At 41.5% G+C, this 24,706-nt stretch overlaps 1 protein-coding gene across 2 annotated transcripts in view; it reads left to right on the forward strand.

Moving 5' to 3' along the window:
* DEPTOR (DEP domain containing MTOR interacting protein) overlaps positions 1-24,706 on the forward strand; it is a 76,513-nt gene that overhangs the window by 16,160 nt on the left and 35,647 nt on the right. For both annotated transcript variants that reach the window (XM_040546964.1, XM_040546965.1), the window contains exons 2-4: positions 12,047-12,225; positions 14,244-14,367; positions 21,191-21,369. In XM_040546964.1, the coding sequence (XP_040402898.1) occupies positions 12,047-12,225; positions 14,244-14,367; positions 21,191-21,369 (482 nt within the window). The remainder of the gene's footprint in view (positions 1-12,046; positions 12,226-14,243; positions 14,368-21,190; positions 21,370-24,706) is intronic.

The following is a 24,706-nucleotide window of genomic DNA, read 5'->3' on the forward strand; positions in this document are numbered from 1 at the left end:
TCAAACATGACAAGTTCCTTGATAGCAGACTGACAGAAGGAACTGTTCATGGAGTGGTTATGCAGCAGCTGCGTATCTTTTCATATCATATATCGGATGTAGAAAACCCTGAGCTCAACCAAAGAAACCATTCCCGGGATTTTTGTAAAAGTGAAATCCTTTGAATATAATTAGTCTTTAAATGTATTTTTATTGATACATTTTCCTTAGCGATGAAGTTCTTCATTAGCGTGCCAGAATTTAAGGATGAGTATCCGCACACCATTGTCTAATCCCCTTAAATTCATATAACATAATTGTTCACGTTACATGTTTGTATGGCCTAGACAATGTAAGAGATTTAAAGCAGATAGGACTTTTTTTATCATTAAAACATTTGTGTCAGAGAGTGATCGTTTCTGTGTTTAAAAAATAAATGCAGTAATGTTATATTGCCGAATTGTTGAGTAAAATCATTGTTGCCATTTGGCAGGGATGCATTTGGAACTAATTTAATGTACTCTGGAGCAATCGATAGTTTTCCGAAACATTTTTCATTTTCTCTAGAGAAGATTCATTTCTACTTCTTCATTTGTCACTTCCTATCAAGCCTTAGTGGATGTTACAGGTTTCTCTTTAAGAAAAGCATATATAAATGAGCAGAATGTTAATTAGGATTATACTGCTTTGTTGCCTCCAGCTGGCAGTGAAGGTCATACTGGCTTATATTTTACACTTAAAGCAATGTTTTTCGTAAGCAAACATGACAACTTAAGGGAACTGAAAAAAGCTGTAACATGAGTCTACTTAGGCTTCTATACCATTTTGATTTATTTACTTTAATAATTGCATACTTTATATTATTTCAGTAAATAAAATAAAAAATCATATGCCACTATATAAAATGAGACAAATTCCAGACTTAAATAGAGCAGGGTGAGGATGACTGTACAGCTGGGTTGTTTGTGGTAGCTTCTCAAGATCTCAGATGAGGGCTGGAAAGTTTCTGCAAACCAGAAAAGATTTGGGCCTCAGTGGGATGAGTGGGTGTAGTACATGGAGGCAGGAAAGCCAACAGTGTACAGACATACAGAGACTTTACCCAAATGTAGATTTGGGCTGTGGAGCTGGCAGAGTGATCCTCTGCCATGGCAGTTCCTCCTGGCTTCTACGCTTTGATTGAGCAAGGATGCAGACCTGACCCCTGGCCTGTATATGTGCTGCTGGCCAACTGATGGGATTTTCTCACAGCAGACACCTAGCCGTTTTTTGACACTGACTTTTGTCACTAAGCTTGTAGTGACAATCCCTCGGATGTTGTTGGAAAATGTACAATGAGTTTGGTGTTAACTATAAACTAGTGACAGGTCAGTTTAATACCTGCCCTCCAGTCAGCCACATAAGGATGGGTGTATATTTGCACAGGAAAAATGGAAAAGAAGTAGTACTGTGCTCCAAAAACAAGAAAGCATGTTCACAAATGTGGACGTTTCTTGTCATACTGACAGCTCGTGTGCTTTGGCAAGCGGATGAAGAACGGCAGGTGTCAGAGATTTATGGGGAAGTAATATGCTCCCAAGCAAAACCGTGTTAAGAATAAACATAAAATGTTTATTCTTTAAGAACAATAAAGCACATTTTTGTGAGTCACACATGGTTACATACCCCAAAATATGCATTTCACAGAATCACAGAATGGCCAGGGTTGGAAGGGACCTCTGGAGATCATCTGGTCCAACCCCCCTGCCGAGCAGGATCACCTAGAGCATGCTGCGTAGGATGGCATCCAGGTGGGTTTTGGATATCTCCAGAGAAGGAGACCCCACAACCTCTCTGGGTAACCTGTTCCAGTGCTCTGTCACCCTCCCAGTAAAGAAGTGCCCCCTCATATTCAGCCAGAACCTCCTGTGCTTTACATTCACATATATGGATTCCTTAGTCTATTGAATACCGTTGCATTCACATCATTGCGCATCATCAAGAATGGAATTAAGACTATGTGATGCCTTATTATCATTTGACTTTGCAGTTACCTTACAAGGCTTGGTGTCGACAGATCCTGCTTCCCCCACTGTTTCACAGATACTTCCCTGATACACAAATACTCTTAGACCCTCCTGCATACACACTTCACATTACACACTTAGAAATTAATGTGCTGCAAGGCTAATTGCATCTATCAGCCCATTAAGCAAAACAACATGCCCTTTCTTATGTGAAAGCCAAACCTCTGTGATGGTACCTTTGTCTCTTCTGGAAACTAATAAAAATTTTAACGAGCCTTTTCAAGATGGTTTCCGTCTGCATAACCACTTCTGCTTAATTTAAACAACACAAGACTTGATTTTTATTTTTATTTTTTTTTCAGCTGAAATAGGTCTTTGAAAAGTCAGTGAATCCTGATATAGTGCATTCAAAAGCCAGCCTCTGATATTCTTTCTACCTGTAGTGTTCCCAAGGTTGTTCACAGAAATCTTTGTAAGTCCTACGATTATAAAATGCAGCAAGGTCTTCTGCAGAGTACCGTAATACAGAAGCCTTTAATGTATTTATCACACTTCTCTAAAAGTTAGAAGAGTTCTTGCTTCAAGTAACAATTTGAAAATTTTGCTCCAAAACTATGTCTAATTTTAAGCTTAGCATCCCTCAACATCAGTTAAGTATTTTTTCTTGCCCTTGGCTTTTAACTCACCTGAAAGATTATATGCACAGTTATGTTCCTCTTACTTTTTGTTTAGGTAAGGCTAGACTCCCAGGCCAATGTGTTTTTTTTTCCTAGCTCCCAAGACTTGTTCATCTTTTCTCCTGCCAGCACAGCACTGCTTCACTGTGTCTCTTTGGACTTATCATTATTGAATGAGGATGGCACAAACGATACACAATGCTTAGATGATATCTTGCAATATCACGTACGATGACAGGAAGTTTCCCATTATTCCTGGAAACATCTCAGTTACTACAACCTATGAATGCCTTTGGTTTTTGCATGGTCTCAGAGTATCGATAGCTTGTAGTCGGTGGCAGTTCATCCACTGCATATTCAACTTTTTCTTATTCTGTCTTGCTTTCAGCTTCCAGGTTCACAGTTTTCGGCAGAACTTCTTATTGTTAGTTCGTGACCTTGCATTTTATAGTCTTACTTGTACCTGCATCTTAATTTCTTGCATTGTGAAGGTCATCCAGTTGCATTTTAATCACTTTTGGGTGATCCAGTCAAATGAATCATTACTTTCCTGTGTTTAAAAATTTGCATCAGTTGCAGATTTATTTTATAATTTAGTGGTCAACCACTGGATTTCAACAGACTTCTGGGTGACAGTGGAAAAAAAAATCACTCAAATCATGTCTTCTGTCAGAGCTGCAACCTATATATTGCAATATTGCAGGATTGCCAGACATAGGAGATAGAAAAGCATGAATCAGTAGCAAAATACGGTAAGATTATTTTTATTTAAAGCATTTCAGTATGGAGTGCCTCTTCTATTCGGTATTTTTTCAGTTAGTGCTTTCACAGCTTCCATCAAAATAAAAATAAAGCCGTGTTATACCAAACATGAAAAAGGAGGCTATTCATTTAGAACATGAAGAGACAAACAAAGTGGGAAGTTTTTAATACAACATACTGAAAGAGTATTGCTTCTATAATAATTTTAAGATGAACCTACATATTTCTTGGAAGTGAATAAAAAGTCTTGAATCATAGCCCGAATATAACATTCTGATTGCTATCAGTGGTACATAGCAGTAAGTATTTTATTACTCATTTTATTACCTGTCAGGTACTGGCTATTTATGCTTACTGACGTTCGTGATTACACAGCCCAGTAATTGGATACCTCACCAGCTGCTATTTAGAGTTTTGTGTAGAGAGGGAAGAAAAATTGCTAAAAGCAATTGAGATATCACTGCAGCATTATTAATGATGAAGGCGGAAAATCTTTTACTTGCTTTCAGCGGGGTTGCTGGGAAATGTTGGAAGGGGTGCAAACAGATGGTGCCTCTCTGAGGAGGGTAAAATTTAGGGGAGCCATCGCTGTGCCACTGGAGCAGAGCTCCTGCAGGTCTGTGGTGCTCAGGCTGAGAGCAGCCGGGCCTGCAAGGACTTTGGGATCGTGGGTACTCAAAGCAATAAAACGTCTTGGCAAAACTATTTGTCACTCATTGACAGGGCGGGAGAGGTACCGCAGCTGCACCCGAGATAAGCCTAATTTCAGTTCTCCTGTGGATTTCTTGGGTTATCTCTTCAGATAGCAATAACTCTGGCTGCAGTGCAGGCCTGTTCAGTGCTGCTGGGCTTTGAGGGTGTTACGGATCTGCTGTTCCCTAGGGCAGTGGGAGATGGGTGGTGGGAAGGCCTAGTTTGTTTCTCAGGAGGTCTGAAACCTCCTGCATGCAGTGCAAGAATCACACTCAGCTTTTCCCTGTGGTAGATGTAAAAGAGACCTCAGCCTTGGTGTTTAAGGGACATCAGCCTGTTGTTTGTTTGATTCCGTAGCCCTTAGGACACAACGTGCTTCCAAGAGAGAGGTTATGGCCCAGCCATGCTTTCTGGCACCCAGAGCCCTCGTGTCCCTGCTGCAGCCTCTCCTACTGATTCCAGTGCCACAGCCCTGCAGTCCTGCATCCTGTTCCTCATTCTCCTGTCGGTCTCTCCAGGTTTCCAAGTGGCAGTGACAGCAGTAATAGCTGTAGCTGTAGGGCTTAGGCTTTTTAACCCATATTTGCCCTAGTCAGCATTTCAAAGGAACATTTGCTTCTCCTAGCCATGCTACCGAGATAACAAGTCTACATTCTCTGACAGATTTCAGTATTATTTTTTTTTTTAACTGACCTTCCAGGAGTCCTACACTATTCCTTCCTCTGTTCTGTCTGTGAAATACTTTATTGAGAGTGATTTTTGGCAAAAGTCCATGAGAGTTGTTGGGCTTTTGGTTACTGTATTAATCCAGTCAAGGGATGTCTGTAACAACAGCTGTCCTGCGGTTCCTGGTCTGCACTTTGAAACTGTGGTGGACTGGTTCTTTTGGGGATCCACATAGCACTATCACATGGATTAGGGACATGGTTTAGTGATGGGCTTGGTAGTGTTAGGTGGTGGTTGGACTTGATGATCTTAAAGTCCTTTCCAACCTGAATGATTTTGTGATTCTATGAGAAACACAATTGTATTTGACCTGCTGTGGAGGACAAAAACTGTGAGCTCCTGAGTTTTGAGAGCTTCCACCCCAGCTGGGGTGGAGCAGGCAGACTTCCACTTTCCTTATGACTGGGGCAGGTGAAATAAGAACTTGCCTGAAGTTCATGTTTTCTTCTTTGTAAAGCCCAGATTTATGCTTTCCAGGGAGGCAGAAGCACTCGAGGTTAAAGTGTGCGGGCAGTTATAAGTATTAGTCATATTTGTATATACATTTTAATTAAAAGTGAAATGAAAGTGGCTGACTTGGCAGGCGGGGAGATTAGCAGCTTTACAGCTTCATGTGGACATGAGGGGATAGTGTCATTAGAACTGTAGCCTTGTGAGCTGCTGAGTTTCTCTGCTTCCCTAAAGAGAGAAGAAGAAATATTGTTCAGATCTGGTGATGCTGTTGGACTGCCGTCAGGTATGGGTATATCACAGCACGAAGAGAAGAGCGGAGGGCATCAGCAGTCCACTGTACACATTCCTTTCCCTTACAGAGTCAAACCCTAGAAAAATGCCTACATAGACGTTCCAAAACTTGATATAAATGTTGTCTAAAGATCCTATTTGCATTCACTGTTTAAACAGATCAACGATATTATGATGTGCTGTTTTAAATGAAGACCAGATACAAGCTTAGATAATTGCACCTTTGCGTTTTAAGAATGCAACTTTGGTTTTGTAAGCAGTCTGTACTTTTGTGACAGATCAATACAAACACACGGATCACATTTCCTAGACACACAGTCTAGAGTAACCACCACAGAGGCTATGGGTCTGATATTTCTGGATTGAATTTGTGAGCGGAAAGAGTCTCTCCAAGAGATGTCATTTTGATTTCATCCTAGACCCTGCTCCATGCTTGGGTCTGCTCCCCAGAGCTTGCTTTAACCCCTGGCCAAGTCAGTAGGGCGTTGAGAGTATTCAGGATATCCCTGGGCATGCTCAGTGACCTTATTACCTTCCAAATTTATAAACACGGACTTCAGAAAAGAGGCATCCCCGCTATCTTATTGGAAGTCACAGAAGCACTGTGGGATCGTCATTTCTTTGGAAGCTTTGGGCTTTCCTCCATGCGCCAAGAGGCAGTTTGACTGAGATCTCTCCATCTGGCTTTGTGCTCTGGCATCTCCTCACATTGACGGCATGGCTGTGGGCAAAAAGAAACAGAGATAGACACAGTGATGAGAACTGATAACCGGAGATTCTGTGAAGACACCCTCTCGAGCCCTATTTCAGATGGTAGAGTTTCTTCTCTGCCACAGATACCAAATCAGAAATATCTTCATCCTATTTCCAGTATGACCCCGTGTTGTAAAGGGTGTTTTAGCTCCTGTGAATATCAAGTAACAGAACTAAGCGATTGCAGAGCTGAAGCATAAATAGAAAGAGGAACAAGCAGCAGTGAACCGCTGACACTTCAGCTGAGACTTGGCAAGCCCATCTGGAAATGCTTGTCCCAGCAACACACATCACAGTTGCACAGTACCTTCGTGATTGCCTCTGTGTACAAAGTTTATATCATCACTGACCTACTTTTTTTTTTTTTTTTTTTTTTTTTTTTTTTTAATGCTGGCAGTGAAAAGGCAGAAGTTTAATGTGAAGGGAATTACAATTCTTAAGTATTTCATGTCGTTCGGTATTTTCCTGTGTGTGTATATGTGCGCAAACATTGCCATATGCTCACTTACTCTGTAATGAGCTGAGCCTGCAGCTGACCTGTGTGTTAACTTCCAGTGGGAATCAGGCTCCTAATGCCATCTTTTGGTAAGTACCTACCTCGTGCTGTGGACAGGTCATGCAAAAATGTGGAGAAAACTCCTTTAGAAAAAAGCCATACTTTGTGACCTCTGGGAGGATACAAAACTGCTCTGTTTTCCATAGAAAGGAGACATTCGACTTACTGGTGCAGCACCTCTGATGTCATCTGAGAAGAGGTGTGGAAACATCGTGATCTTAACTGTCATCCAATATACTCATCTTTGGCAAGAAGTTTTTTTCTATCCACTTATTCCTGTCACAAAGGATGCTGTGACTTGCTTTGCTTGGAAATAAGTAAATCTCCTCTGACAGAAATTCCAGATGTATGAAACTTGTGAACGAGCTTGAAGATGGCAGAAACCACCTTCAGTGCTCTTCCCTTCTGTGCATCACTATTAATTTCCAAGGGATCTGGTGTGGCTCAGCTCAGAGTTCGCCTGGAGGTGGTAAAGCTGCAGAATTGGAATGCATCCTGGCTGCCAGGGCTGGGGCTGGGCTGTACGGACACGGTCGCTGCAGCCAACTGCCTGCGCTGGAGCAGGGAGTAGTGCAGCTGTACCGTGCGAGAGTGCTGGGACTCATCAGCCATGGCTGCGGCAGGACGTGCCTCATGCCATGGCTAATTAGAGCATCAGCGTACATTGTTCAGTAATTAGTAAATTCTGCTAAGAATATCCATTTTAAATGGTCTCTTCACTGGTATTCTTCCATTAAAAAAAGAGAAGTAGTTCTATTATTATGCGTTCTGTGATACGTATGAGATATATATACACATAAAAATATGTACAAACATATATATGATGTATGTATGCATATGTGTGTGTATGATTGCATGTGTGTGTGCATATGTGTGTGTATCATTGCTTCTTACTGGTTAAAAGAAGTGAATGAGCAGAGCACAATGTCGAAGCCATATAGAATCATAGAATCACAGAATCAGTAGGGTTGGAAGAGACCTCCAAGACCATCTGGTCCAACCATCCCCCTACCACCAATGTCACCCACTAAACCCTGTCCCTAAGCACCACGTCCAACCTTCCCTTGAACACCCCCAGGGACGGTGACTTCACCACCTCCCTGGGCAACCCGTCCCAATGCCTGACTGCTCTTTCTGAGAAGAAATGTCTCCTCATTTCCAACCTGAACCTCTCCTGGCGCAACTTGAGGCCATTCCCTCTGGCCCTATCGCTAGTTACCTGTGGGAAGAGGCTGACCCCCAGCTCCCCACACCTTCCTTTCAGGCAGTTGCAGAGAGCAATGAGGTCTCCCCTGAGCCTCCTCTTCGTACTGTGCTGCCTATTAAGTGTCAGGATCCAAACTGTTCCCTACACATTTTTACTGATCTTTGGTACAATAAATATAGGGACAATATAGGATGTACCAGGGAATGGCAGATGAATTATTCAGAAAACTACCAAGAAGAGCAGTAGGCTTTTTGTCTTTTCATGCGTAGAAATCAGGACTGGATGGTGTTCTGCAAGGTAGATGTTAGCCAAGCACAAACTACTAGACTGAAGAGAGGGAAGTAGCTGGGTGAAAGATTTGAGCTGTGGTCCAGTCGGTGACATCAGTGCTGTCTTCAGCCAGCACATTGGCCTTCTGTGGGTTTTAAAAGCAAAGTGAGGCTCTTGTGCAGTCACTGTCTTTGCGAAATCCTTACCCATTGGTTCAGAGAAAGATGCAACAGACTTTAAAAAGCATTGTTTTCCCTAGTGGAAAACAAAACACAAATTTCATGTAGCTGTGAGAGCAGTTTCTTCCCAAATGAGTTCCTGATTCTTTTTTTCTTGAGCAAAAAATTTGATTTTTCCATTTTCATGACTTTTCTGACAGTTGGTAAAGAAAATGCCTAATGGCTTCTCACCAAGTAACGTTGTTCCTGACTAGCCCTGAGCACATTCACTGCAAAACAGGAGCACGGTGCTTCGGGTTAGCCCTTTCCACACTCCACAGGAGGAAGGCACTTTTATCTGGAGCAAGAGTCCCCGCATATTATTCATTACTACCAACTCCTGTTTAGACAAGGCCCCAAGAAAGCTGTTCTGGCATGCACGCATGCAAATACAGACTGTCTCTGTTTGTTGTAAGAACAAATATGAGGCATAGATATCAACGTGTAAATATTAAAGGGTTGCACGTGCCTGTTCCAGTTCACAGGGAATGGCTCAAATGCTTTAGTTCTCACATCATATCCCACAGGTAGCAGAGACCGTGGTCCCAAGTGCAAAACCCAGTATGTTACCTTGAATAATGTAGGGAATTACATATGGATGATGTACTGGTGTACACAATGTTTTCTGGAGATAAGCTCCAGTCCAAGGGGTTATTGAATGAAGGTTTCCCCCATGACCCCTTGTTGTTCACCCTTTCCCTTCTGCCTCTTCTCCCCTCAGACTGCTCAGGTTTGGTAAGGGAGCTAATTTTCCTGAGCAGCTCTTGTGAGAAACATCTTCTAGCAAGAGAAATGCGCCTAGCGTCAAGTGATATCTTTTCCAGCCATAACGTGGACTAGCTGATGAAAAGTGAGTAACATTACTTACAGGAAAAACATTGAGGTCTTTTGATGAGAAGCCTATTTCCAGATGCCAAGGGATACAGAATTTACCACTTCACTTGATCCTTGGTTCCAGTGTATAATCGCATTCTGTTACATTTTTTCCCCCTTTTTATCCCATTTGATTTGGCTCCTGATAAATATGGCCGAACACTGACACATTTTTAGAGTTCTGGCCTAAACTTGATTTATGTACTGCAATGTAAGCTCAACAACTTCATCTGGGGCGGTTACATTTGTACTGTGTGCTAGGCACAATTTCAATTTATTGAGCTACTTCTCCTCCATAAAATTTGAGTTTTAGCAGATTCATAGAGGTGAGGGAGCCTGACAGACAGGAGAGCATACAAGGGAGAAAAACAAATTCCCTCTTTGTTCTTCATTTCAAACAAATTAGCAGGAAATAATTCAGTATGTACATGATGGCTATACACTGTAGAATAAGTACCCACTTGTATGTGGAAACTGTACGTAAATATTTTTTTCAGGTTTGTTGAAGCTTTATGTGGTAATGTTCTGTTTGACTTGATGATTTTGTAACCTCTTAGAAAATTTGGATCCACTTTAGCCGGTGGGTGGAGACAGTTAAGATAATGAAATTTCTATGAGTTACATGAATATAAGCAAAAGGGTATTGAGAGAGACCTTATAATGCTCTACGTAAGAAAGAAGTCTGTAGAAGGACCCCGTATCTTTTGACAGGACAGAGAACTTAAAATACTTGAGACTACCAAGTGCAGGAAGGCCTTCAGCCAGAATTTAAAACACAAGTACTCGATTTTGGTGCTCTTGGCTACTGGCTCATTTACAGAATAGTGTACCCCTCTTGGCACGCTCCAGCATGGAGTTTGTGCAAAGGATTTCGTAGAAGCAGGTTTTCCCTTTTGTATCAGATGAACACCATTCATTAAGACGTAGAGCAGTGACTGAAAGGTGGGTTGAGCTGTCTGCATATGTATTATATGCTCTTTCCATATCTTTGTTTTTTTAGATTATTGTGCGGCATAAGACTTGATGAACATTAGCAAATCCTGAAATATATTTTGAAAGTAAAGCTCAGTCAGAAATATTGATAATTACACGTTCTATAATTAGAGCTGTGTAGGCTTTTCTTCCTAAGTATGGCAACAGCTGTTAGAGCACATCTGGAAAATATGCTTTAAGCAAAGGTATTTTAGCTCAGAGATTTTCATGATGCTTGTGATATTTACCAGTATTTCTTTCCAGAATACTAATCTGATTTATTAGTGTTTTTAATAAAAAAGTTTTCATTTTTTAATGCTTCCCAAAGCTGGTTTTGAATTCATATCACGGATTGGACATTCCGCTGTAGTTCAAGGCTGAACGCTGCAAAATGAAACCATTGCTTTGCTACTATTTTTAGGTAGAAGTTTGTCTACTGCCCTAATAACACTGTCTTCACCAATTTCAGCCAACTCTTTTCACTTTCTTTGGTTCTAAAGAGAAATAATTGTTTCACACTGGAATCACGTTGAGAGGCCAATTGGTCTCATGGCTGGACTCCTACTCTGTGCTTCCCGTGACCCAGGTTAACACCCTGCTGTGCTGTAAAGAAAATAGGGAGAGTTGTTGCCCCTACAGTTATTACAGCATCACTCAGAACTTCATTGAAGTTGGTGAGAGTATTTACATGGTAGTACCCTGGGCACTTGGAAATGAACAGCAATATTTCTGCTTGAGGTAGGAGCCCAAGAGTTGTGGCTTCAATGTTTTCTTAACTGCTGTGTGCGTACCTGGCACTGCAAAAACGGGATGAATAAATTTATTAATGAAAAACAAAAAGAAATAAACAAGAAAGCAGAAAGCTAAACAAGTTAAAAAAACCTCTATCCATTAATTTATTGATACCGATGTTACTCATTATATTTGTTTGGAAAAAAGTGACTAAAAATAAAGATGCAGGACCCAAAGGCCTTTACTAACATAGCCAGGATTTTGCATTCAGACCTAAGTGTCTCAAAATCAGCCAGCCTCCTTGCTTTCATTATGATGAGGGAATGTTGCAGATAGACAGCATTTACCAATAGTTTTCAGAGTAAGAAATAGGTTTCCCTTTATTTAGAGTAGGAGGCAACTTTTTTGTGCTAGATAACATTGCGTTGAAACAGCTTTGTGACTGAATTTTAAATCATAAATCCTGTACTTTTGCAGCTGGAGGCAAAATGGAGTTACCCAAACAATCAAGTTACTACATTTAAAAAAATGTATGAGGTTTAAAAAAGTCTATGGCGGTGGTACTGCAAAATGAAAGAGTGACATGGGACAGATTAGCGGCAACGTGGGAAAATTAATTCCAAATTATTGACAGTTTAATTGACAGACAGGAAGCATTTTAATGTGCTTCATATGCTTTTTTTTCATATGCTTTTTTTTTCATATGCTATGCTGGGATTGCCAGCATGGGTGGAAGGCTCTTTTCCGCTTGTGTCCAACAGCTGCAGAGCCCTCGGGGTGAGCCAGGCTTGGGCACACTGGCTCAGCTCTTTTCCCAGTTTTGCTGGTGGCAGAGGTTCTTTGAGCACCAAACTCATAGGGTGATTTTCGACCCGCAGGCTCCGACTGCACGAGGAGAAGGTCATTAAGGACCGGAGGCACCACCTCAAGACGTATCCCAACTGCTTTGTTGCCAAAGAGCTGATTGACTGGCTGATTGACCATAAGGAGGCCTCAGACCGAGAGACAGCAATTAAACTTGTCCAGAAGTTATTGGATCACAGCATTATCCATCATGGTAAGCGCAATATCACTTCTAAGCTAAATTTTATTGGCTGATGTGAATCAAAGAGAAATCCCACTCCTGTTCTTCTCTCCGGTATAGGACAGGTAGGGTCCTTTCCCTGCCAGGAACAGGGTGTCTGGCCTGAAGGGTTCTGCTCCACAAGTCCCCCCGTTTCCCCAGGGACATGGAGAGGCAGTCAGGGTGTAGAGTTGTGTTCCCCATGTTGGCACAGGAGGGAAGTCCCTGCAGACCATGCTGCTTCTTCCCTGCCTCCCCAGCATCCCCAGCTGGATCCTGCCCCCTCTGCTGCCATCACCAGGCTCTGCCTGCTGCCCTCCCCTCCCTGATCCCCCTACACAGCCCCATCCTCCCCTGCCAGCTGAAAAACCCATCTGAAAAATCAGCCAGTAAAAAAAAAAAGGTTGTCTTTCTTGCAGGGATTTGTTCTCCAGCTCTTTTCCTCGCACCAGCTGCACAAACATTTGTGCTGCTACAGCTGCAAGAAAGTTAGATGTCCGACTGTGCCCTGATTAATTTTCTCCTAAACTTGTTGTCTGTTTGAGACCTGTTCCATTTAGCATCTTGAATAACAATTCACACTTATGAAAAGGAGGCTACCAAATCAGTGGTAGCATTTAGTTGCCTTTTAGTGCACAAAGAGGCTGGAAAGCACAAAAACAAAGAAGATTCAAGCCCTTTATTTCAAGTATCATTACCTATTTCAAAAACACAAAATGTACAATTTGTTTCTTTTTTAATAGGAAATAGAGCAACTGCTAACAGATGACTGTTGACTTTATACAAGGGTGACTGTGTGTGCAGGGATACTGCTGCTATCAGCAATGCATTCACAACACCTTAATTAAAGGAAGAAATGCACATTCTGAACGCGTGCCACTTCTACAGCTTCTGCTTGGGTATAAAATTAAAATTCTGGGTTGTTATGGAAACTGGGACTCACGGTAGATAGTTAAAGAATAAAGTAATTATAGGGTATTCAAATCTGACTACTTAATCCTCTATTGAGAAAATGTCAGTGAAGAGTTGCATGGATGCCTGAGTGACTTAATTTAATTGAGCAATAGATATTTTATTTCTGAGTGCTTGTGTAAAACTGTAACAACCTTTAAATGTTTTCTACCTCAGAATCCAATTGCACACTGTAACTTTCATACAAATTATATACGTGTGTGTGTATATTACACATAAAGCAGGTGTCTATTGAAAATTTTCATGCATTATGCTTGAAGTTAATGAAATCGTTAGTGAAGTGAGAGAGGGCAAAGTCAGGTAGGTTTAATCAGGTTTTGCAGGGAGCCCAGAGCATCCTTTCAATACCAGCATCAAGTGCAAGCAGTACCAGCTCCTGCTGCACGTGAGCCCATGCGGGTGGGCTGACAGCTCTGCTACAGCCCCTTGCTTGGGATTGCCTTCCCGTTAATTTATGCCCTTGCTGCAGCTCTCTTCTGGCATTTGCAGGAACCCACCATCAGCTGGTCTCTTACAAATTCTTATTTAGTTTTTCTCAGTGTGCTCCTGTTGTACCTCCCATTTGCTAGCTGGCATGGCAGAGAGATTGAGACAGTTTTAAGTGAGCAGAAGGCTTTGATTTTGGCTGTTTCTGCAGGGAGACTCAGCTTTCCTACAGCATTGTTTAAATGATACAAGTAACATTAAGAAGTTTGCCAGTCCTTAAATCACTGGCTGCTCTGCACTGGTATCTTTTTAGACAAACTGCTTACATCAAAAGGTTTTCCAGGTATCTAACAGATGGATGCTTTTTTGCTATTCATAGCTATAGTTATGAAACTGACAAACACCGATCCCTCTCAGCTAGAAATTTTGTTACCTGTCTGAAAGTTTTCTTCAGTCTTTTATCATTTGTTAAACTTGCATGTGGCTGTATGCTAAGAAATACGGGAGGCTAGGCTCCACTCGTGCTTGCTTTGTAGTTCACCGCTGATACCTGCTAAATGGATTCTCAACCCTTTAGCATCCTTGTGAAGATTTTTTTTCATTTTACATTTCAGTTTGTGATGAGCATAAAGAATTCAAGGATGTCAAACTGTTCTACCGCTTCAGAAAAGACGATGGGACGTTTCCGCTGGATAACGAGGTGAAGGTGTTCATGAGAGGACAAAGGCTCTATGAAAAGTACGTTGCATTCAGTATCCATCATCTGTCAATAATAGTACCGCAGGAGGCAAATGGTACTTGTTCATCCATTTTTGTATAGTCAGAGACTTTCAAATCATGCAGTAATTGGTCTGCATAATCACGTGACTTCATTTTGTAACCCTTCTCTCTTTACATTTCCCTTTTGCTTTCCTACCATGTTGACTTGTAGCATTTTGGACTGAGGCCAACAGTATGAGTTTCAACAAGGGTAAGTGCTGGTTCTGAACTTGGGGTACAACAACCCCAGGCAGCCCTACGGGATGGAAAGCCACCCAGCAGAAAGGGACCTGGGGGTATTGGTCGATAGCTGGCTGAATATGAGCCATCAGTGTGCTCAGGTGGCCAAGGAGGCCAGCAGCATCCTGGCTTATATCAGAAGCAGTGTGGCCAGCAGGGCTAGGAAGTGATTGTCTCCCTGTACTCAGCTCTGGTGAGGCTGCACCTTGAGTACTGTGTTCAGTTTTGGGCCCCTCGCTACAAGAAGGACATCGAGGTGCTGCAGCATGTCCAGAGAAGGGCAACAAAGATGGTGAAGGTTCTAAAAAAGTTTTACGAGGAACAGCTCAGGGAGCTGGGGTCGTTTAGCCTACAGAAAGAGAGGTTCAGGGGAGACCGTATTGCAATGACCTTTAAGGAGGCTATAGGGAGGTGGGGATAAGTCTCTTCTCCCAAGCACTAAGTGATGAGACGAGGAAATGGCTTTAAGTTGCACCAGGGGAGGTTTAGGTTGGATGTTAGGAAAGTTTTTTTCACTGAAATGGTTGTGGAGTATTGGAACAGGGTGCCCAGGAAAATAGTTGAGTCACCATCCCTGGAGGTCTTCAAAAAATGTGTAGATGTAGTGGTTAGTGACACAGTTTAATGGTGAACTTGGCAGTGCTAGGTTAAAGGTTGGACCAGGTGATCTTAGAGGTCTTTTCCAACCTAAATGATTCTATGTTTCTATGATTCTATGATTTTGTTTAAAATGAAATTGCATTTGTTATGTTACGTTGTCTGTGGTTTGTAAACACATCCTGTGTGAGAACCCAATGTAAATTTTAGTCCTTTCACTCTATTTTATAAAAAAAGAGCCACAACCGGATGATTGGTCATCTAAAATTGTAATCACAAGACCCAAAACTTTAGTACATCAAAATATACTGAACAAGTGGCTACATATTTCTTTGCAACTCCGTCTCTACGGCTTCACCAGGAGTTATGATTTTAAATAATGAGTGAAATTAATCTTTGCTGTTCCAGTCTGCAAAGCTTCTGCATCAGAGAGCTTATACTAAAAGCAGTTGCAAAAATAAACCTCAGCCAAGAACATCTAATTAAGATTTGAAGTTAATGATTGTGCTGAGATACTGAATATCCCACTGGATTACTTCCGTCAAATAACTAGGCAGCTTAACCGTACTTCCCGATCTATAATTAATGACATTTTAATTCAGGATGTAGGGATTGTAACGTGGCACTTTCAAGCAGAGTGAATAAAATGCATGTTGGCATGTGCTACAAAGTAATGCAAAAGTTGCGGTGTGTTATTTACCAAAAGCTTCAAGTATTGCTCCGGGCTGAATCCTGCCCACACTCCCTCTTGGTGAGAGACACTGAGTCCTCTGGCTGGAGTCGTTTAGTTTCCCTCCTGCAATAAATCAGCAGCTGTACAGAGGAAGGTGTTAAGCAGAAGGCTAAAAACACAGCCATGACCCCCTGTTGGACAGTCCCCTATTGCTAGTGTGTCCCAGGGTTTTCCCGAAATGCCGCACCATTGCCTATCCCTCCTGCTTCCCCTGCACAAGAGGGCAGATGCGAAAGATCAGCAAAACAAGGGAAGGCTGCCAACTGCTCTGTTCATTGCTGCCAGGGGACTGGGCGTGTTGTTGGAAGCGCCTTCGGAACAACTCGCCAGCTCTGCAGCTTTCCCCAAACCAGGGTTGTGGTATTTTCATTTGAACTCTGTACCAGGTGTCAGGACAAAGCCATGTTAAAAAGCTGGTGGTAAATGCTGTCTTCAAGGTTAGAAGGCTATGAAGGGCAGTTTGGTGAAATAGCAGTTAATCTGAAATATAAAAAAACAACTGTAAATGCCACTCCTTTTGTTGCACCTGCCGTGTAAAATTTAGGATCACAGAATCACAGCATGGTTTGGGTTGGAAGAGACCTTAAAGATCATCCAGTTCCACCCCCCTGCCATGGGCAGGGACACCTCCCACTGAATCAGGTTGCTCAAAGAGTCATTTCTGTGACTGTGACTAATTAAAGTAAAAATAAATTGGGTAAAACACAAAATACGCCACTGGCAAAAATCCTTCACTGGATACACTGGGAAAGATAGTTGGACTGCCCATCTCCAAAATCTCCTGCGCTTTACGAAGCACAGCATTTGCTCCTTTAGTCTCTAATACACACTGCCCTCAGGCATAGCCCATGCTATGGGAAGTTGATTGGTGTGTCTAGACTGCAACCTTGTTTTCAGTTTTTAGCTTCTGTGAGCAAAATCATTTTTTTTCTTGGTGAGGCTGATAACAGTCCCCTGCATGAAATGAGCCATGGTAGGAAAAGCTCTGTCCGCGAGTGTGTCTGCTTCCATCCCCATTTCTCTGCACGGAGAACCATCTCCAAACCAAGCTTTAGTGTCTAGTTCGCCCTACACTACACCAGCAGAATGGTGTTTATAAAGGGAAAGGAGTTAATACCCAAACCAGCACCTATATCTAAATATAACTCATCCTCATGAGGTGGTTGCTCCTAGGCAACGTATCTAAAGGGTTCAGAAACTTTTAGAACCAGCCCCAAGTGCTAAATATAGTGTAGCTTAAAAATACATGGCATTTCAAAACCAGTCTGTGACAGTCAAAGCTGGTAAAAATTCTCCATGGCTCACTGGAAATATTTTGTATTCACGGGAGATAAGACTGCATACCTGGGCTGTTTGGGTTTACTTGTTTTCAGTAGCAAAGCCAGTCTGCAGAGCACTCTGATTTCATTACATCCCTATTAGCAACACCTTCACAGTTTCATTGGATGCATTTTAAACTCAAAATCCAATACTGAACGTCAGACTAGTGCAGAAGGAGTTCTGCAGTGAACTACGCACATGGGTAATACAAGTCTTTGCTTATAGCATTGAGAAAGAAAATATTAATTCAGCATAATTAAACTAGTAATTAAAAGGCAACAACTGGAGAAAGTCTTCATGCACAGATGTGAAATCAGTTGCCAGTATATTCAACTTGTTTATCAAAATGTCTGTAGGCCTAATTTCAAGAGAAATGTGACTATGCCAAAGGAAATGTATCTGAAGCCAAGATGATTTTGAAATGTATCTAAGTTTTTTAGGTGTTGCTGGTCTTCACTAGGCTTTGCTCTTTTAAGACGCGCATTGTAATACTATTTCCTGCTCTTCCCCACCCATCACATCAGGGCTGGAGTACCGTTACATTCAGAAGCCAGAGTAGCTTGTGCTTGCCAAACATTGCAGATGTTATCCAACACCTTTCACGCAGATTTTTACCCTCGATGGGTAAAATGAGCAAAATGATTTAGGAGGATGAGCAGACTGCTGCACAGACAGAGGAGGGGATGCATTAGGCAAGTTCCCAGCATTCAGACAGCAGTGAGGGGTAGATGCCCTGTGCTCTCTCTGGAACATGGGCCATCAGGTCTGTCCCCAAGCCTTTCCTTGTCCCCCTTCTATGTGACCACAGAGCTCCTTTTACCCTGTACTGTCCTCTCTATGGCATTACCTCCCTTACCTGTCATGAATGCCTTTGGTGGTTGTAGGTGCCTGATTAGAAGATTTAAAATCAGTCTCTGACCCTATCCTCCCTTCATTTGCGCTGAAAATCATCAAACAGCTCAGATTGCCTGCACATCGGTGCAAACTTTGGTAACCCTTTCTGTGAACGTGCTTTGAGTTTCAGGTTTATAACTACAGATGAAACCTAATGGATTACCTACGGCTTTAAGTCTTCCTGAAAATTCTGGAACAGTTCACTAGACCCAAGGATGGTATCAGTTTTCATACTCTGCAGGACTGACCAAAGAGATTGGATAAGATAAGCATGTTTCCTGTTCAACAAAACCCTCCCTGCAAGTCTTATATAAATCCAACACAGACCTTTCTTAGTTGGGTTTCTTTTTTTTTTTAAAAATTCAAGTTGTGCAGGCACCATATTTTTATTATGTTTGCAGTTCTCGTAGGTTTAGGTCAGGCGCGCAGGACTGTAGTGTTTCTGGTGCAGTCAGTTTTAGGAGCTACGAGTCATCTCATGACATTGACTTCAGCTTCAACTTTCAATTAGATTTCACAGTGAAAAGTGCGATTTTATGGTGTTAATTTCAGGAAATCATTCAGATAATTTTGAGACGGTGTTCTTTGAATCACTTTCATTTTACCTCATAAGCGGTTAATTTACATTTATCCTTTGGTGCAGTTATTTAGATAAAACAAAGTAAAAAAAAATCTTCTGAAATGTTTTGTGTTTGGCTAAATACATTCCGTTCACGTAGGTTAACACAAGTTGTAACAAATAATAGGTTTTGACATAAACGGTCTCATGTTTTTGGAAACACACAGAAAATGGAAGAGAGAGAGGCAGTTTCCAATTTTGGCTAATGCCAGGCCAGGTTTTGGCTGATGGAAATTGGTACACTTCTGTTGACAGCAGTGGCGTTACAGTGATTTACTTCAGTTAGCAGTGGATTGCTGTTTCTGGGTTTGTAAAACTGTCAATTTGCCGTGTCTGTTCACAAGTCCAAATCCTTTGCAGTGCTATTCTGGGCACATGCAGAAGGGTGTGAAATGTCAAGCTGAGTGTTTTTCCACTTGATATTTTTCCAGATTTCTTTTGTGGCTGTAAAAATCTAATGATTAGCATCACTTTTTCAAGGACCTCTCTATCTGGTGCTTCAATGAGCTGGTCAACTAATTATAAGCTCATCAAAGAACAATTAACACAATCCTCAGGACTTTTTGTTTGGTGCCCGCAGAGCCTGGGCAACCAGTTCTGGGTAACCATGCAGCAGATGGTATAAAAGACACGAGTTTTGGGTTTGCTTTTTATTTCTCAGGGGGAAAAAAGCTTGGTGAACAAGAGACATTTAAAGATGGTCTCTTGGAGCTCTCTCCAAATCAGGTGTGGTTAGCGTGGGACAGAGAGCTAAGCCTTGCATGCACACGTGGGCAAATAAAAATATGAAAAAGAATAAAACCTTTGCAAGAGTTCTGGAGTCAGTATCTTGTCCCCCATGATACACGTTCTTGCTTTTGACCCCATCCCTGAATTCAGCTAATTTTGACTTTCTTCATCCTTACTCAGCTCAGAGGTGTTGGTAACGACACACCGACATGGACAGGAGCAGTTCATTATATCTGCCGCTCAGCTTCAGCTGTGGCAGAGCAGCCTTTGACTGGTTTGATGATCTGCTGCCTGGGGTCACATTCAGCCAGCCCTGGCTTCTGGTTAGCTCTCATTAAAGTCACTGGAATAAATCGTTCAGGTGAAATAACAAGGGGCAGGTCCCATCAAACGTCTTCACTGTAATTTCAAATGAAACTTCTGTGTTCTCTATTTCTGATGCCCAACTTCGGAATTCAGAAGCCCCCAAAAGAGGTGAAGTTATATATTTATTGTACTTTCCATGATTTCCATCAGTTCTGGGCATACTGGCAATTTAAGAAAGTGATCACTCATGTATAGGTTTATATGAAATTCAATTTTCTGATAAGAAGGGCAAAGATCAAGAGCTTTTGGAATTTTCACATTGTGGTCCAGTTGTGCCTTTAATTTCCAAATAGTTGGTGAGGGGAGGAGACTTACAATCTTACATGGAAAAAAACTCAAACAAGCCATTCTTGAACAGTTGTTCTGAAAATCTTGCCTTTAGCCTATAGTAAATAAAATAATTATGAATAATAATTAAATTAACGAATAAAGAGGCTGTGTTTCTCAGTCTCCCAACAAAAAAGTGCAGTTCTGTATTAAAAGAGACTGATTCTCATTTCTTCTCCTCCAAAATGTCAACCTCATTTTTGCATTAACAAAATACTGAGGCTTTTTTTTTTTTTTCTTTTTCCTTTTGTTTTTATATTGCGTCATTTGTTTAGGTTCCTTGAATGGAGAAGAATTTTCCTAGTGTTTTTAAGTTATATATGTGCCAATTGGATGGAGATTTGGAGACACCTCATAATGTTCTTAACTCTTGTGTTAGGGCAAACTGAGAGATTATCTCCAATGTCAAAATGTGTTCAGGTGTACAATTTCACTGGCTGCAGCTGCATCGCGGAGTGGTGGGAGCCAAATATTTACCAACCATCCAGACCACAGAACTGCCTTTTTTCCTTCCTCTTGAATTTTTCTGCAGCTGTTTTACAGCTTACAGGGAGAATTTTCAAAACCATCTAAATGACTTGGGGGCATAGTCCTGCTGACTGTAAAAATTAATTAGGAATTTTTGAACACATTAACTATAACTTGGTGCTTTTAGGCTGATTTTATTTTGAGGTCAATTATACGTTAACTTTCAGGGAAGCTAAAGAACTAAATATGGGAAATGCAAAGCTGAAGAACCTTGTTTTCTTTTAGGGAAAAGGAGAAAGCTTTAACTTCATATAGGTATATGAAGCCTAAATTTCTCGACTGAGCTGCTATAATTCCCATACTAAGTTTAGATTGATAGCTTGAGGGAAGATTTAGTAAGTTAGGTTCACATCTGTTTGCTTGGTATCAGTGAGATTTGCCAGAATAGATCTGGAGTTGTTTTTTTGAAGTATCATTTTCCCTATTGTTTTTTTTCGCTTCCCTACCAGGTTGATGAGTTCTGAAAATACTCTTTTGCAAGCCAGGGAAGAGGAAGGAGTCAAGTATGAGCGGACCTTTGTGGCATCAGAGTTCATTGACTGGCTCATCCAGGAAGGAGAGGCCACGACGAGGACCGAAGCCGAGCAGCTTGGCCGCAGACTTTTGGAGCATGGGATTATACAGCACGGTGAGACACTTACTGCCAGGTGGCAAAAGTTATGCTTTTTGTGGTGCCTTCTTCAGGTAAAGTTATGTTGTCTTTCTAGGCATTGTATGTCCGTGTTCTTGATAACTTTAGGTAGGAGTTGTTTAACAAAAGGGTGGCTTTTTCAAAACTTGTCTTAGTTCTGAAAATTCTGCCTCACATAGAGATGAAAACTAGAATTTGGGATTGTATAATGACTATGTAAGTGTATGGATGAAAAAGAACGTTCTTATGTTTGGAGTAATTAACTTGTAGAACTTGTTATCAGCAGTAATTATAATTGAGGTAAATAGCTTTGTAAGGATCAGATAGGGATTAGAAGCACAAATAAGCTACATTCTCTATGTAGAGTAAAAACTACATGTTCTGTGTATCTTCCTACATGTATCTCAAGAAGATACAGTATTTGAGGGCAGGAGCAGAGCAAAATCTGATGTCAGAAAACAAGCTTCCCTCCTGGTCATGTTGCATAATCATTCTGGTATGTTTGGGTAAGAAAGAGGGTATCGCTTTCAGCTCAAGTGTTGTGGTGTTGGTCCTGGAGGTCTGACTCCTCTGAGGCAGGAATCTGACACTTTGTCACGGTCCAGCTCACTGTGGCTGCACCTTCACTAAGGTCCCTGTATTAAAGGTGGAGGAGACAGTTTTCTCTCTCTGTGGCCCCAAGAGTGACAAAATGAACACCCCCGGCATTAAAACCCATTTCATGTGTTGACATCATCTAATTTCAGTGCAGGTTGGACTTCTTTGACTGGGTGTTTTCCACCACAAAGGCACCAGCACCCCTCGTGAGAGTGACAAACAGGGTGCTTGAAGGTGGCAGAACCTACTGGCAGAAGCTGCTAGCAGTGTTGCTTAATGCAAGCAGGAAAGTAATCAGATCCTTGTGATCAGAGTGTTGTCAAATCAACACTAATTTTGACAGAGAACAAAATTCACAGTATTAACAGGCTGTTAAACTACAAGGTGCTAGATTGACTCTCTTGCTTGTTGCTTCGTGAGGTAACCTAGTCTTAAGGAATAGAGAAAAAATGGGGGTATAGTGACCTGCATGGTTCCTTCATGGTTGTGATCATGCTCACATTATGTTTAGTTTCCACTTACTAGGAGCTACTTCTGAATGTTTACAGTAATCAGCTTCCAGTTCTATAATTACCCCTGTGCTTCCTATGATTTATAGGGTGCCAACTGCTTGGGGCTTGACTAAGGGAAGATATTCCACTCCTCTTTATAGCAGCAGTGATCTAATTCCTATTTTTACCTGAGCATCTTCTGTGTACTATACACATAATAAACTTCCCTTAAAAAAAACAAAACAAAACAACAAAAAAAACAGGTTTATGCTGATGTTGGCATTTTTGCAGAGGAAATAAAGTCACGACAATACATGGTGTGAAGCTGGATTTACTTTTCTATTGAAATCTCTGCAAAGCTAAGAAAGTCAGGTTTAATCATTGCAGATCAAACATTGTTCTCATTAAACTATGGCAAATGATCAGCAGTGCCATTGTCAGGGAAGTCGTTTTGTCCCTGTCAAGCAGGATTTCTGGGGGGTGTTCCTGAGCAATGCTGTCCCTGCTTACCACTTGGGATTGCTTTGGTCAGTTTTATCCCCTGCCCATCCTCTTTGGATGTCAGCATCATCTGCAAAGCACTCTGTTAGATCTGAAACTCATGAAATGACCACAAGAAGGGATTCTGGGAACTGACTGACTGCTGAGCGAAGTGGCCTTCTCTCCGAGGTACCGTCATCTTCCTCACTCTGCTTTTATACGGGCAGAGGCAGATCAGTGGGACCCGCTGGGGAAGCTGGAAGTACAATAAAACTGAATAATGTCCCTGACATTTATCTCTGCCAGTGAACATGCTTCGTGCACGCTTCTAAACAGATTTCATTCTCCTCTGGATTTCACAGAAGCAATTTGTCTAGATGGCATGAGGAATATTCGTGACAGAGCAAGCGGAATTAACACAGCTGGTGAGGGATTCACCTGAGCATCTGGCTACGATCTGTGCGTTTTGAAGGTTTATACAATGTCACCTTCCTCTAACAGGCGATCTTGAAATGAGACTTCCCAGTACCAAACTGGGGATGTAAACCATGAAATGGCAGGAGTAGTGTTCTCTTGTTCTCCCTCTCACTGAACTCTAGGTCCAATTACCAGAATAAAAGTGGTATTTTTGATCTCTTAGTACAGCAAGTCCATTTCCCCATACTATGTTCCCTTTGTTGTGCATTGCATCAGCAGTACCAAAATGTTACTCGACACTAATTGGCATCCTTTTTGGCAGAACCAGCAGAAAGGCTCTCGACCGCAGAGGCATGGAGAATGAAACATTTTCCTGCCCTAAGGGCAACCTTTTGCTAGCAGTATTGTTTGATATGCACAATGTGGAATAAAATAAACCTTGCTCTACTATTCTTATTAAGTATTTATTGCCTTACCTAATGCAATAGAAAGTAATAGAAATAGTTGTATCAAGTTGCCTGTCTCAGTAGTAATTTTCCAGCCACAACCGAATTGTGCAATTTATTTTTACTGATACTGACTTTCATTTCAATTACTCAGAAAAGTTATACTTTGCAGCTGAGGTACTGTATTCAAAACAGTTTCCTGTCACATTTGTCTTCACTTTAATTGGTCAGACACAAACCAGGTTTCACACAGGAAACAAACGCTGATGCTAATTTTAAAAAGGAAAACATTGGTTTAAGAGGAATTGTGTAAATGCTGTAAAAACATCAAAGGTTTCAGTTTAAAAATAATCCTCCTGATCTCTTCGGGCATGTATAACTATACACATTTCCCCTGCCATAAATGAAAATGATGAAATGTGCTTAAGTTCTGAATTGCTTCCTTCAAAAATTCCACGGGCGCATACAAATCAAAACCCACAAACCGCTGTTCTCAGAAATAGGAGCCAGATGTCCTTTCCTAGGGGCTGGTACCCCCAGGTACTGTGGAATAAAATCATTATAGGTAGCAGCGTATTGTGCACTCTACGTTTCTTCATGGCTTGCATTGGCAGGGTAATTGCCAGTAGTTATTATTCTGCATTGTGAACGCTGATGGTCTTTGCCAGAATATAGGAATGATGACTGTGGGAGGAATTATAAACAGGGCTATGGGCGTTCAAGAACAGCAAGGACAAAAGGGGCACAGAACACGTTTCTCAGCTGTGTGAAAGCCCGTTTCTAGTATGGTGAGCAAGGTATGCAGAGCTTTGTAGAATTAACAGGTAAGAATTTCCTCCAAGGAGACCGGATCTTTCCTAGTTTTTCTTCCTAGGGAAAGAGTGGGACAGATTAACTACTGTG

Source organism: Cygnus olor, chromosome 2 (genome assembly GCF_009769625.2).
Source record: "Cygnus olor isolate bCygOlo1 chromosome 2, bCygOlo1.pri.v2, whole genome shotgun sequence".
Classification (NCBI taxonomy): domain Eukaryota; kingdom Metazoa; phylum Chordata; class Aves; order Anseriformes; family Anatidae; genus Cygnus; species Cygnus olor.